This window comes from Pseudopodoces humilis, chromosome 5 (genome assembly GCF_049639895.1).
Source record: "Pseudopodoces humilis isolate 2021_Gansu_Grassland_sample_001 chromosome 5, ASM4963989v1, whole genome shotgun sequence".
NCBI classification, from domain to species: domain Eukaryota; kingdom Metazoa; phylum Chordata; class Aves; order Passeriformes; family Paridae; genus Pseudopodoces; species Pseudopodoces humilis.
Window position 1 is genome coordinate 43381728 of NC_142204.1, and position 15065 is coordinate 43396792.

The 15065-nt window shown below is 43.8% G+C and overlaps 1 protein-coding gene across 3 annotated transcripts in view; it reads left to right on the forward strand.

The window, feature by feature from the left end:
- The first annotated feature begins 4372 nt into the window (after nt 1-4372).
- SLC38A1 (solute carrier family 38 member 1) overlaps nt 4373-15065 on the forward strand; it is a 42063-nt gene continuing 31370 nt past the window's right edge. For 2 of the 3 annotated variants that reach the window (XR_001331232.2, XM_014248998.2), the window contains exons 1-2: nt 4373-4602; nt 13334-13546. Coding sequence is in view for 2 of the 3 variants with exons in the window: in XM_014248998.2 (XP_014104473.1) it covers nt 13428-13546 (119 nt within the window). In the remaining variant the exon portion in view is untranslated. Of the gene's footprint in view, nt 4603-12575; nt 12681-13333; nt 13547-15065 lie in introns of those variants that run through there. The other variant, XM_014248999.2, reaches the window with a different exon arrangement.

A 15065-nucleotide genomic window follows, 5' to 3' on the forward strand; every position in this document is an offset into this window, starting at 1 on the left:
CTGGTTCGTTGCGTGAATTCCTGAATCTAAAGAGGAAGAGCAGAGGACAACTCCTATTGAACCAGGATTACTTATCATCTGTTGTATACCATCCTTTGGCCAGGAAGCCAACGAGAGATAACATCTCACGGTCACAGCATTACAGACATGCATGCAAGATTTCACAGCCCTGCAAAACTGATTGTCTCGACATGCAGAGTTGGAGGCAGCTGAACACGTTTAAACACAATTGATGCTATCAGTGTTCATGAAATCTGTGACAGGTGTGGGCAGTTCTTTTCAGAGTATCACGCAAGACGAGTCATGTGCAGATCGTACATTATGCATCGTAGTTATGATGTTCTGCCTTGCTCAGCTGCTAGGCAAAATATCCTCCTCTGCTAATGTCACAGTGTGAGGACACTGCTAGCACCAGAAAGCTTTTAACATAATGATGCATATCCCCAAAACCTTTTTTTTTTTTTGTTTGCTAGCAAATCCTGGCATAGCAGACTAGAGAATCCATAGATATTTGTTGAAACATTTACTTTATTTCCAGGAATAAATTTGTACTGTGCAGTCAATAGCTTGCTGTTCCACCCTGAAAGACTTCACCCATCTCAGAAAGCCCCAAGGTGTGTTGGGGCTTGAACCACAACCAGCCCAAGTAGGTACCAGTATTTTGTTTGTCCTTGCAGCACATCTCCAAGACTTTTTGAGCCCACAGTCTCTGTGAAGCCTTGGTGGGAAAGGAATCTCCCTGTCTAGTTCCTTTAAGAGGACCAGTACTGCCCCCTCCTGTGAGCAGCCCCATGGCTAAGATGCCGTGTTTCCAAACCTGTTGGTTATCTGCAGCAAATGGATATAAATTCCTCCAAAAAAAAAAAAAAAAAAAAAAAAAAAAGAGACAGTGAACAAAAAAAAAAGGTCACTAAATTCTATGTGAAATTTAGTCCACTTTGATTTAGAGCTAGTACTGAGGTGCAAAAATAGCCATTGCTTACACCCTTTACTTCATCGCTATTCTTGAACGGCAGTCACAGAGACTTCAAAGACCTTCAAGGTCACTTTCTGGCAGCAAGCACCTTCTCTGAAAAACACAGGATTTTCTCCTTCAGCTGGCTTTACACTTCTGATCTGTTCTCTTTTATTCTCCTCTCTTTCACACAAGCACTAACACATAAGTTCAAGCATGACAATGATGGATTTACTAAAATAGAGGTGAAGAGAACTCTGTAAGAACCTCCAGCTCCACCTGTCAGGCTCATCACATCAGCCTTGAATTCCTCTGCCCCAGGCACAGCCACCTCTAACTCCAACAACTCCATTCCCCTGGGCTGTAGCCAAATATTTGCCTGAGGGTAAAATAGTTGTAAGGATAATCATACAAATTTAATGACGCTCTGTCATCAGCTTTGTTTCAGGTGCAAGAATTGTGTCTGGAATGTCTGGTAGGCTTTGCTGCAATTTAGAAGCAAAAGACAACAAAGAAGCCAAACAAGCCCCACTTTCAATGAAATGCATGCCAAATCAAACAGCATTCTGAAATTGCATTAAGAAAATTGCTAAATGTTCACACGTGCAATAATTCAGTCAGCCAAAGAAGTATTTGGTGTCTTTTGATTTAGGTGCACTTTTATTATGTAGATATATTTTTTGTTGCATACCAGCAGTTTCCATTAGTAAATGTAAGTTAGTCAATAAGCATAAATTTTTGAAGAACAGTACAGAAGGGAATTTTCCAGACTCTGAAAGAACATTGCACTTCAGAGGGTAGTTCTGAAAATGAACATGGCTGTTGATTCATTTTAGGCAGGCAAAATATAATCTAAAGGATATTTGTAAGTTGCAAGTCTGAGCAAAAACAGGATGAGAATGATGATACCACAAACAGAGAAAGGCTTAGGGTTATTTCAGAGGAAAGAAAATAGGATCCATTTTGACTAGATAAAAGTGCACTGAAAGGCAATCTCCAAGAAGAGATTTGAGATGGATACCACCTCATACCAGCTTAAGATGGGCAACAGAAAGGAAAAAAATTATGGTAAATTCCTGAATCTTTGTGGATTCTCTGAGTATATGTATAAACCAGAAACAGGAATGAGATAATGAGTGAAAAGAATAAAGAGAAAGACACAGGAGGAGTGATTAGAGTCAGTAAGGAGTGACTGTCATGAAAACCTGTTGAATAAAAGCTCACAAGAAACCATAAAACTTGAACTAGAAGATGCTTGCCACAAGCATCAAAGTTGCACAGCGTATCAAGGCAAACAGAACCAACAGTGATAAAAAGACAGATATTGAGAGGGAGAGTGGATGCAAAGTAAAGATGCAAAGTAAAATAGTTTCCATTTCCGAGAAATGCTATCATTTTTTGTGGAGCTGTGTTAAGATACATTAAAAAGATTTTTTCAGAATTCCATGAAAAATAATTACCTCCATTCTAAGAATGCACATGACAAGGTAAGAACAGCCTGCCTTTACAACTATAAAAGGAGAGGAGGTAGCAGAACACATCAAATCAATGATCATTCACCTGATGGCCTGATACATGTTTCATTTTAAAGAAACAAAGTAGTTTGCTCTTATTCCCTGCGGCAACACCACCTGAACCCATGCACTCTATACAATACACATTTTTATTCAATAATCTTGGGGAGAGATTGATTTTCAGTTTACCATATAGAAGTCTAATTGAGTCAGAGTGGATTGCAAACACCTACTTCTCTGCTTTCATGCATGGTACCTTGCACTGAGGGCTGGGTGGGGAGTGAAGCCTCTGGCTTGGAATCCAGTCCCACATCTCTTTTCAATCTTAAATTTCTCTGGAATTGCATATGCTTCTGATGTGAGAGGTTAAATCACATGAGTAAGGCTGAAAGATTTGCCATAATGCCCTTGTTCAGCCAGCTCTGCCTCAGGCTTCACTCTCAATACTGGGATGATATGGCTCTTGTCCTAGCAGGGTGCAATAGGTGTTAATTAAATTACTGTTTGCACAGTGCTTCACATTCGGAGAACTCTGAGGCCCTCAGCACAGGAGACACACGGGGCTCTTGGTGCAGTAGGGCCATGATGATCATCATGGGTATGGAGCACCTCTCCTACGAGAAAAGGCTGAAAGAGTTGGTGTAGTTCAGCCTGGGGAAAAGAAGGCTCCAATGAGACCTTATTGCAGCCTTGCAGTACCTAAAGGGGGCCTATAAGAAAGAGAGTGACAAACTTTATTAATAGGGCCTGCTGCAATAGGACAAGGGGTGATGGCTCTAAACTGAAGTAGGAGCAATTTAGATTAGATATTAGGAAAAAAGGGTGTTGAAACACTGGAAGAGGTTGCCCAGGGAGGTGGTGGATGCACCATCCCTGAAAACATTCAAAGTCAGGCTGGATGGGGCTCTGAGCAACTTGATGTAGTTGAGGATGTCTCTATTCATTGCTGGGAGTTGGACTAGATGACCTTTAGAGGTCCTTCCAACCCAAACTGTTCTGTGATTCTGTGAACTGCTCTACTGAAAAAAAAAAAGAAAAAAAAAAAAAAAAAAGTGGTGAAAGCACCTAAACAGGAATCCAATTTGTATATGCAAAATCAGTAATTTGAAAACCACAGTTCTTCATGTGTGTCATCTGCCTTTTTGCCCTGACATTTAGAAGACCCAGTAGTGGAAATTCCAGAGCAAGCACTTCAAGAAGCTTCTGAAAGAGCTGCCATGAAAGCTTCCCAGAAGCCATTACCCTCCATGGGTGGCCAGGCAAAGTGTGTCCAAACCCACAGGCTCCATCACTCTTTCATTCTTTGCCTTGTGATATCCCATGCAAGTCATGTGTTCTGTAGCGGGGGGAGACAAGGACAGCTGCAACACCATCTTGCTTCAAGTTAGTTCTTGAAAAGTTTTTTCCAAGCCAAAAACTCATACAATGCTTTCTAGATATTAGCGTGGAAATAAAAAGCTGCAGCAAATCGTCTGTGCATCAAATTCCTCGTTCATTTTGAGGAAGGTGTCTTGCCCCAGCAGGAAACGCTCTGACCCCTTGCACAAATGGCAGCATTTTCAGCATATACATTTAGGATGACAACACAGGAAATCAGCTAACACAATAATGCCAGATCTTCCGTAGCCATTTCAAGCTACAAAAATCCAGCCTGCTTGCCAGGAGGGGTTCTCCTGTGGCGTGAAAAAAGAGAGAAAAAATATTGTCTGTTGTAAAAAGAGTAAAAAATTAGGTCTTTTGGGGTTTTTTTAATTATAATAATAAAAAAAAGGTGCTGAACGTCCATGCGGCCGGGGATCTGGGCGTGTCGGGGGGCCCGCGGAGTCTCCGGGTCCCGCAGCACCTGGCGGCGCGGCGCGGCCCCGGCGCCGGCGCGCCCCGCGCGCTCCCGCCAGCCCGCTCACCTCCACATGCACACACGCGCGGCGGGAGGAGGAAGGACATCTTTCTCGCCGTTTTCGTTTCGCCACTTCAATTTCATCCCTCGTTCTTCTTATTTTCTTTTTCTTATTTTTTTTTTAATTACATTTTATTTTATTTTAATCCGTGTAATTATTTGTCGGGGTTCTCCAGCCGGATCCCGGTGGAAAAGGTGGATCGCTTCTCAGAGGGTCCCCGCGGCTCCTGGGGAAGGTAGGCAGCAGCAGCAGCGAATGCAGTCGGAGGGATGGGGCCGCGGCTCCCCGCGCACCCTTTGTCTCCGCGCAGCGCGGGCCGGAGCCCGGAGCCGCCCGCGCTTTGTCCCCGCCGTCTGCGCAACCCTGCCCCCATCCCCGGCCAAACGTGTGTGCTCGGCCCTGGTGCTGCCCTGTGCAAACCCTAAAATGCAGGCAGCGAGCCGTGCGGGGCGGGGGGAGCCCGGCGCGGCGGAGGGGCGGCGGGCACGGGGCGGCCATGCGGCATCTCCCCGCGGCTGGGGCGCGCTGCCGCGCCGGAGACGGGCGGCGATGCTGCTGAGGCGGCCACGGAAAAAACCCACAAACAAACAAACTGAACCCGCAGAAATAATACAAAAACCTGGCAGTCTGAGGCTACGGGCTTCCGCTGGCAGTGAAATATAATAAATAGCAATAATAAATGAGTTTGCCCCTTATGACGGGCGGGTGGCGGGTGCCGCAGCCTCCGTGGGGTGCGCGGCCGCGGTGCAGCCGTGCCCGGGGAACGTTCCAGGCTTTGCCTTAAACCCAGCACTGCCATGGGGTCAGGGCAAGTTTCACGGTATTCGGAAAATGCAGGCTGGGCCCACGGCGCGCAGGCGTGTGCGTGGTGCCCGTAAATACATAGTAACAGCTGAGGTGGTCGCTTTCAGTGAGCGACGGCGAGAACAAAAAGAGGCCCGAGTGGATGCCCGGGGGTGCATTGGCTCACGTGTGTGTGCGTCCAGCTCGCTCTTGTGGCAGGGGGCTCGTTCCATTGTTTTGCGGAGTTGGTAATGCAACCTGTAGCTAGGATGTGCCGGTTTTCTTGGGAGAGAGGAGACGGTGAGGTGCGCGAAGACGTGCTTTGTTCATGTGACATTGGAAGGACTGAAATAGACCCTGCATTTGGCACCCCTGGTTTTATAGAAAGAGGAGCTCTGGTTTCCTTATGCCACCTCATGTCCTTAGGTTATTCAGAGTCCCAGACTGCTGTGGGGCATTTCTACCACCCTCTAATCCAAATTATGAATAGGAACCTGTGCTGTGTTTTGTTCACCTTCAGGTTTGTTTGGCTTTTACTTGTGCTTGAAAGGCAAAATAACATAGAACAGACATTGTTCTAAAAGTAAAGTGTAAGAGAAAGATATGTGTTAGTTGATAAAATATATTGTAGGAATATAAAACAGTACAAAACAAAGATTCCCTACATTATGAGTCTAACCTTCATAGATCAGAAGTAAAAACAGACACAGGGGGAGAAAGAAACAGCATCCTCCATCTAAATTTTACTTCATTTGCTACCAAAAGACCAACTTTGTTTAAAAAGCCTCTAAAAGGAAATTCCATCTGTTGCTGAAGGATATAGGTATCAATAACTGCCCTTTCCAGGCTAGGAGCCCCTTCTGAAATGGCGCTGAAATCTGCTTTGCAAAACCTGCATGAAATCTCCAAACTGCCATATTGCTGGTAAGCAGAGGCCTTCTACTGAGGCTCGGTGGAAATTCACTGACTAAAATGGGATCTGCTTCGCTGTCGTACTGAATGACTCCTATTTGACTTTGCCTTTTCGGAAGGTTGGGGTTTTTTTTATTTTAAGAGGCACCATAGAGAGAGCACTTCACTGAAGCACACTGCAGCATCCTCTGTCTTGTCGCTTGAGACTGTGCTGTAGTTGGACCAACTGGGCTGCCCAGGCTGGGTGAGGATGGGAGACAGCTGTTGGCAGTGAGCACCAAGCTGCACATACCCCTGTGAAGAGGATTGTCCCCTGAGTTTGAAGCTTTCTGCAGAATGCTGTAAAACGTGGAGGATCAATTGTCCTTCATGCCCAAATCCTGCTTTTTACAAGGGTTTTAAAGGATGGAAGGGAAGGCAGTGCTCTCTCGGCCTTCCTGCTTGCAGGCTGCTCCTCCTGGGTCTCTGTCGTACATTTTGTCTGTGTTTGCTGTTCTGGGAGCTTGTTCTTAGCAGCGTAAGAGTGGTGACCGAGCAGAAATGGGACTCTCCTTTCTCCTGTGCTCTTCCCTCTCTTTTAGCATCTTGCTCATTTCTGTTGGAATCTGCGTAGCAAGTAACATGATAATAACCGTCACTTAAAAGTTTGTATTGTGAAGGCAAGTGGATGTTGTGGAAATATTTAAATATTTTAAGCCTGAATTCAATTTTCTTTCTGATGGATACTTACTGCTGTGACCTTAATCCAATACAAGAACTTTCAGCAGCTGCTCTTGGGAAAAATGGCAGATTTTTCATGTTTTGCAATTAACACTTGCAATATTTGCCCAAGCTTATCAGGTAAATAGTGTTTTGAGTCTCTTACAGTCAAGAAAACTGAGGCAGAGAAATTACTTGTAAACCAAAGCAGAGGAGACATGAGTTACACATGTACTAATACAAAGGATTCTTCCTTCTGTAGTACAAAAGTTTATTTAAATGGGAATTTCAGAGCTGCTGTTTAACCCTTAGAAATACATCTGGATAGTGTGTTTTGTTGCAGTGACCCATAAAGCCCCACTCATACAGCATTTCCACTTTCTGTGGAAGACAAGAGTGCGTTTATTTGTGGCGGTGTGTTTTGGGATCTCTTGGGAAAACCAAGACTGTCGAGAGGATTTCACAAAAAAATATAATGAGGAAAAAATGTGACTATATTCCTCTGCCAAATTCCTTTCCTAAATTGACTGGGAAGGGCTCAAAACAAAAATGTACTTAAAACCATTTTCCTTTATGGCTCATCTTTAAGTGTTTTGCCTAAAGTAATGAATCACTTGGTGAATCAGACTGGGATTTTATGGTTTCTTAGTTGCCTGCCTTTGATCAGCTGAGTAGCCTGTCGAGACTTAATTTGGGACTGTCTTCCCTTTCTTTATGGCGGCATGGAAGGGCAGTGTGGAGCGCCATGGGGCAGAGCCGGAGCATTTTCCTGTTGTAGCACGAGGTCATGCACTACCAAGAGAAAAGTTGACAATCCACATTTGTTCTCATCACTTCTGTTTTATAGCACCCTTTTCTGAGCTTCCTTCCCAAGACTTCTGTCATTTGTTTTCCCACCCCCCACCCCCCACCCCCCCCCCCCTTCTTATCTTTTAACTGTTTCCATCCTGCCTGCCCTGGGGGCTGTGAGGGAGAGGAGCCTGGGGATGAGAGGTGGTGGCTTGCAGACACCAAGCAAATGGCTGTGGCAGCTCAAAGGCCTTCCAGCCACCGCGCTGCCCTCATCCTGGCGCCGCTGCCAATGGCAGGACAGGAGTGTGCCATCACCCTGATGGTTCTCTGTGGCTCCTGGGCCCAACTGGGACACTGCTGGGGCCTGGGTGAAGCCGCTTCCTTCCACTGCTCCTGTGGCTGCAGCCTGCTGCAGAGGGGCAGAGCTGAGGAGCTGGAGGCAATGACATTTTGAGCACTGCAGATGTTTGCTCAGTGGATGTGAGTCAGTCTAATTTCCAAGCTCTTTGTTATCTCAGTGGCTCTTCTCTAATCTCTCCATTTTGTTCTTCCTGTAGATGAGGAGTAAGTCTGGAGCTTTATGTCCCTCATGTCAGGTGTCACCAATGCAGAACAAAAAGGAGATAGTTGCTTCCCTGCCTCCCAGTGTGATACTATTACGTATAAAGCTTATTCTTGCTTTTTGTCATTTAAGTGAATAGTCCATACACAGAGTTTCAGTTTCTGTGTTTCATTATTTGTTTTATTATATTATATATTATATATTTATTATATGTGTTTCATCATCTGTCATCTTACTGGTCATATTGCTCTTCTTTGAAAGAACTTTCAAAAGTGTATGAGCAAAGAAAGGCGTATCACATCTCAGGCTTTGCAGAATGAAAACAGCTTGTGTGAAACTCAAGTGCAGGGTTCTGATGACTTGTAACCAACCAAGAGGAGTTCTTGGCAAAACTCCCTTTGAGAAGAAAGTTGACTCACATTTTGTCTTTTGAGCAAATTATCTTGAGTTCCACAGTTAAGTGTGCTTAGTGTGTCTTGGATATTTACCAACTCAGAGACCGTTTGACTGCGGGGAGAGCGCAGTGAATGAAGTGCCCAGTGAAAGGGCACATTGCAAAAACCATACCCAGAGACAGACTAGATGTTGTCCAGCTTGACCACTTACATACTGGGTCAGCTTTTGAGCAGCCATGTGCCTTAAGATGACGCTTTTGGAGCTGCGTAATTTACAGGATATGAAAAAAAAAAATGGCATGTGAATTAAACCGTCGTGAGGAGTGATGAGGTTCTTTGTAGAAACACAACTTCTGACAAACTGTTTTCTGAGATCATACATACCTCTTCCATGTATGGCTTAGAGAGGATTCATGCATGAACCAGAAGAAATAGATTGTCTGTATTATCTTTTTTTCTTTTTTTTTCAAATATAAAGTTTTTGATCCCATTACTGCTCTTGTGGAATTTTAGCAGTCCGGGAACCTGGAGTTGCAGGGGAATTTTTTTTTATGTTTCACAGGTTGACAGAGAAAATGACCACTTGGAATATGCTTTAATGGCTTGTGAAGGTCTCAATGTCCTTGAAAATAATAAACTCATTTTATCTTCTTGTGTCATCTCATAGTCCTCCTGAAGTTGTGACTAGTTGTAACTTTTCCCATATTCTGTAAAGAGCATACAACAAATGAATTATCTCTAGTGGCTTTTACAAGACATATCATGGGATGTTTAAAGAGAAGGCTAAGCTGCTAGGCCAGAGCAGTGCTTTTTCTACTAAACAGAAGAGCTAGGTCAGCTGCAAAACACAGATCTTTGAGTTTCATTTTGAAGAGTCATAGCTCTTTGCTGGTTTTCTCTTGTGGTGATGCCTTCTTCAAGAAGGACTGCTTGCCCATCTGAGTTGAAGAATTTGAAGAGCAAAATTCTGATTTGTCCTTTATTATTTACTAGGTGTATGTTTGGAAAGAGAGGTTTGAGGGCAGGTCTCTGGAAGTTTTTCTTTTGAGAGGTTTAAGGCTGGACAGAGTAGTAGGCACAGTGACCGAGGTGATTGGGATTTCTGCAGTCACTATTCACGTGATTATTGACTGTCTTTCAATGTGAATTAGGAATAAAGCTCAGCCTAAGAACTCTTGCCAACATAGCATTTTTATTTGCATTTCTTTTAAGACATTTCTTGAATGAAAAGGCCGTAAAAATACAAATATTACCCTGCTGCTTCCAATATAGCTCAGTATCAACATATGGTGTATTTTTATTAGTTTAGTATAACTAATTATTATAGTTAGTATATTAGTATAGAAGCAATTTTGGGTCACAGCACTAGTGGCACGTACACCTGAGGTGGCAGCTTGTTTAGCTCAGCTATCCCAGCGCTGAATCTCCTTTTGGGAGCAAAGCTAATGCAATTGCAGGGAACAGCTCAGTGTGACTGCAGACCCCTCCCATGGGTCAGGGGGGTTGTCCTCCAGCAGCACCAGGCTCCGCTGTAGAGGCCAAGGGACAGGCCTGGAGTGGACATCTGACTTGTAGGGAATTAGGCTAGTTGACATGAACCATAACCTTTGGGATTTTAGATTTTATTTAGGCTCTGTGATTTGTCACATGGGTGAACTTGAAGTTTAGAGTGGGTGATTTGGGGATGAAATTAATTTGACCACCTGTACTCCACTGACTGTAGAGAATGCCCAGAGTAATTAGCAGTGACAAAGGGTTTTCTCTGTATATCTCTAAGATAAAGCTATCATTGCAAAATTTTGTGATTTGCATAGTGTTTTATTCCAGGTATCACACTTGTATCACCCTTTGTCTCTGAATCTTCGAGCACTTCACAAACTGAGTGTTAGTGTCGCTATTATCATCTTAAGTTTATAAGTGGAGGTGCAGAGGACATGTTGGTTTTACTTTGGCAAAGATCTGTTATGAGTTCATGCCGTGACAATGAAAACTTCAGTTCCCAGCCCCACCACTCTCTCCTCACCCACCCCATGTTTTGACACTGAAATCAGTTTTTCTCATACTTGGAAGTGCTATGCATTATTTAATTCAAGATTTTTTTTTTTGTTTGCTTGTTTCAGGCTTTTGTTTTGGTGTTTTTTTAGTAAACCACTTACCCTAGCAAGAACCTGACGCATATTCAGAGATGTGCCTACTTTCATGATACTGCAGGAGCAACTAGTCACTGAAACATGGAATCTGCTGAAATGATTGCTGATGCTTCAGCTTGCTCTAAGATTTTGCTCTGCCTTATAGAGTCATAGAAGGGTTTGGGTTGGAAAAGACCTTCAAGATCATTTCGTTCCAACCCCTCTGCTGTGGGCAAGAGCACCTGCCACTACACCAGGTTGTACAAAGCACCCTATCCAACCTGACCTTGAACAGTTCCAGAGACGGGGCATCCACAACTTCTCTGGACAACCTGTTCCAGTACCCCACCACCCTCACAATAAATAATTTCTTCCTAACATCTAACCTAAACATGTCCCCTTTCAGTTTAAAGCCATTCCCCCTTGTTCTATCACTACATGCCCGTGTGAAAAGTCTTCATTCAATTAGTTTTCTGTAGAAGCAGGGTTTTGGTTGAAACAGACACAAAGCTTGTCACTTGTGTGCTGCAAAGATTCCTTGGGGATGAAGCAGGGAGCTGTGTTCCTGCCAGTCTGGTCCTGTAGTGTTCCAGTGACAGGGGCAGAGGGCGAAGCTGGAGCCACATATCAGTGAGCTGTGCAGCCGGCTCTCCAGTGTGCTGCTTACCTCACACTGCTGCTAATTTCAGCACCTTCAGCTTTTGAAACACTTAATGGGGAATTTATTAAGCACAGGCAATGTCAAAGCAGTTCTGAAAATCCTCCTGGGCTTTCATGATACAAAACAGTGCCCAGAGGAAAAGCTTCTCTGCTTGAATCTCAGATGAACCTTTACACAGGCTTTAAAATGCTGGGGGACACAGATCCTGGTACAGAGGTTGCCAGGTCTCTTAAGAAATTGTTTATTTTAGGAACTCGTGGTCCCAAGAAACTTCAGAATTCAGTCCTTGGGGACTTTAGGGCTTGGTCCTTGACACCTCAGCAGTCGCTGTCTCCTGTGGCTTTATCCTTTTATAAAAAGATTGTGCCTCTCTTCCAAAATAGGTAGACTATTTTCTCTGTGCAGCCTCCAGGAAGACGGTTCCAGAATGCTAAAACCACCCTCTGCTTGCCAGTCTGCATTTATTTATCAGCAGCCTAAATATTTTTTTATTTATTTATTTTAATATTTTATTGTGCCAACATTTTAATACGTGAGAAGTTTTTTTCCTGGTATCTGTAGTGGAAATCTCTTTTGCAGGGGAGTTGAAAAGTACCCGGCTGGCATGCCCCAAACTCTACCCTTGCACCAGGCAGTGTTTGCCACCATAATCACATGCTTAGCTGCTCCTTCAGTTGAAGAGAAGGGATCCTGCCCTGCTGTTAGCCTCGAGGCTAGCCTTTAAAATTGACACCTGAAGTTTGGACAGGGTGGGCTCTTGAGGAATTGTTAAGAGCACGTGTAAACTTTAAAATGGCATTTCTGAGAAAGTATTTACAGGGAAAAAACTGCTCATTTGCAAAGCTGTCTTCTGCATGGTGGGGATGTGGTATAAAACAGAAGTACTGACTTCTGTAAACTTCATTTGAAACAGGCAGATGTTATAACTGAACAAGAATTACATCCTCCTGTCTCTCCCTGCAAGAGCCTGAGGATGCTCATGCCTCTTTGCATGCAAGCAGTTTGATGGCTTTGAGGTAACCCTGAGAATTTAAAAATATCCCCAAATTAATCTGGTGTCTGAGGGTTCACCATGTACCCCAGGCTGAGTAAGTTGTTTGGCAGTACTGCAGGAAATTCATTCACAAAATGGGAATTCAGAGAGTTGTGGTGCAAGAGCTTGTTTGTGAGTAACATACTGTTGCCTGACTACCACGCTGGAGTTGTAGCTCAGCCAAGAGTGGTTGGACTCCAGAAAATACTGGTCTTTCAGTTGATTTGCATTGCTGATGAGGAAGTATGTCTCTGTAGCAGACTTCTCTGATCTGCCTTTGCTTTTATGGAATACATCTATCGGAGGGGAGATCACCTGATCTCTAGATTATAACTGCTTGACACAAGGTATGCTTTGCTCTTTCTTTCTGTGATACATGAGCTGAGGGATTTAGGTTTTTTCTGTTTCTCTCCTTGTTCATAACAAGTTTAACCATCCAAAAACCTAAACAAAGCATCCACTGCACCTCTGCTTTCCCAGAAATCTTCAACAGGTTGGAATACATGCATTAGTAGAACAGAGTATTGGGATAACTCTATCCCTCTTTCTATCCCACTTAGCATTAGCATGGATGTATTTTATTTTTTTAAGTAAGAATGGAGAACACACAGAGGACAAACACCACACATTGAATTGAGACTTGGACAAGCAAATAATTTTTATTCCTTAATTTGTAGAAGGTTAATTCTTTTTCCTGAAACCATCAGGCTTGGTTTGCTCACAAGTTTAAAAAAAAAAATAAAAATAACATCTTCAGCAATAGATTGCAGGACAGGGTAAATTTATAAGGTTAGTGAGGTTGAGCTCATTACAACATATGAGGTTACTACTGTTCCGCACTGTATTTGGGCCATAACCTGAGGTCCAGCTAACAGTACAAAATCATTTGGTATGGATGGCCCTCCTGCACAGGTTTCACTGGTTTCTCCTGGTGATATTGCCTGACGGTGGTGGTATACATCTTGGATTTTTTTTTTTTTGTTGTTGTTGTTTTATTTAGGTTGCTGACACTGTGGCTGCAGTTTACCCACGAGATATCAACCAAACATTAGGATTTGAAGAACCACTTGGATAGGCACAGTTCCTCACCCAGCATGCCTTTCAAAGCTGGATTAGAACTGACTGAATTGCAGAATATGACTGTCCCTGAAGATGATAACATCAGCAATGACTCAAATGATTTCACAGAGGTGGAAAATGGCCAGATAAATAGGTGAGTATTTTTCCACTGACGTTGCCTCTGCTAAGAAACGCACTGTTTAAAAACAGTATTCTAATTTTCAATATATGTCTTGAATTATTCATTACCAAGTCATGCTCCATTTGAAGATGTAATTTGAATTTCATACGTAACATCTGTTGGGCATAGGCTGCAATAGCAGATAAAGCAAACAGAGTAGCAATTTATTCATCATTTTGAATCTTTCAAATTAGTATAATAAAATTCACAAATATATAATGCAGCAAAAAACCAAAATTTTTATATGTCTGCTTACACACAGTGAAGAAGTAATAACAATATGATGGCATAATTTTGGAGAGGTCTGTTAGTTGACCTTTGGTCTCTGATATGACAGTTTTAACTTGTCTGGCCACCTCCATGTATCCAGGCTTCTAGGGAGTTACAGCTGGTGTGGTTGGCAGCAAATGTAGTTCCAATCTGTATTTGCAATTTGGCAAGATAAACTGGGCAGCGGTTTGCTCCCTTGAGGCAGAAGTGGCAAGAAGATGGTAAAACTGAGTCTTACACCTAACTCAGCTCAAGTGTAAAAAATGCATCAATAATGGTGAAAAGTATTAGTTGCAATTATTATCTATACAATTACTAGGCTGTTGATTTTTTCTGTAAGCTTACAGTCATTTCTGAAGAGCTGCTTTTTCCGCCAGAGAGCCATTCTCCAGCCCTTCCTGCCAGCCTCCCAACAGGTGCTGAGCCATCCAGTTTATAGCAAAGACCTGCTGACAGACCCTGTTTGTATTTTGTGAGCTGTAAAATAGGAAGCTCTGTTTTGATCAAACTTCCTGTTCAAATATTGCAAACCAAGGTGGAGCACAGGGCCAGTCAGTGCCTGCATGGGGATCCAGCCCTGCCGGGAAGCGTGTCCCAGCACATCATTCTGCTCCCTTCTGCGGGGCTGCCGCCGCCTATTTTACGATCTTTAAAATCTTCTCTTGCCTTTTCTTCCTGTTGGCAGCTACATGAGAAACTCACTTTCTAATGTTAAAACAAAGTTCAGAGCTGTTGTTCCCAGGTGAGGTTAGAGTCGGTTGTGGGACTCGCAACTGCGTGGGTGGACGAGGATCTTGGTGTCAGGCGTGGGAATAAGCAGCCAGCATTGTCCCCACGATTCACGTAGCAGAAGCAGCCGGCCGTGCCGTGGGACGGAGCAGGGGCCCGGGCTGCTGGCAGGGGCGGGGGCAGCGAAGTGCCAGCCTGTCCCCAGCGCCAGCCCCAGGGAAGTCCTGGGGCCCTCAGCAGCAGGGCGGGTGGTGCTGTGACCGCAGCGCAGCTGCGCTGATGAAGATTAGAGCTGGTCAGGAATTTTCTGATGCAACTGCTTTGATGGAAAGTGCCAAAACGAAACACAAACCACTTCTGTTAAAAAAAAAAAAAAAAAAAAAGGCAAGAGAAATACAAAAAAAGCCTCCAACTTTGCCAAAATAAAACAGTTCCAGTATGAACATGCTTGCTTTCCTGCTGGTTCATGTTGTAAGGAGAGGAGCTTAGGGGC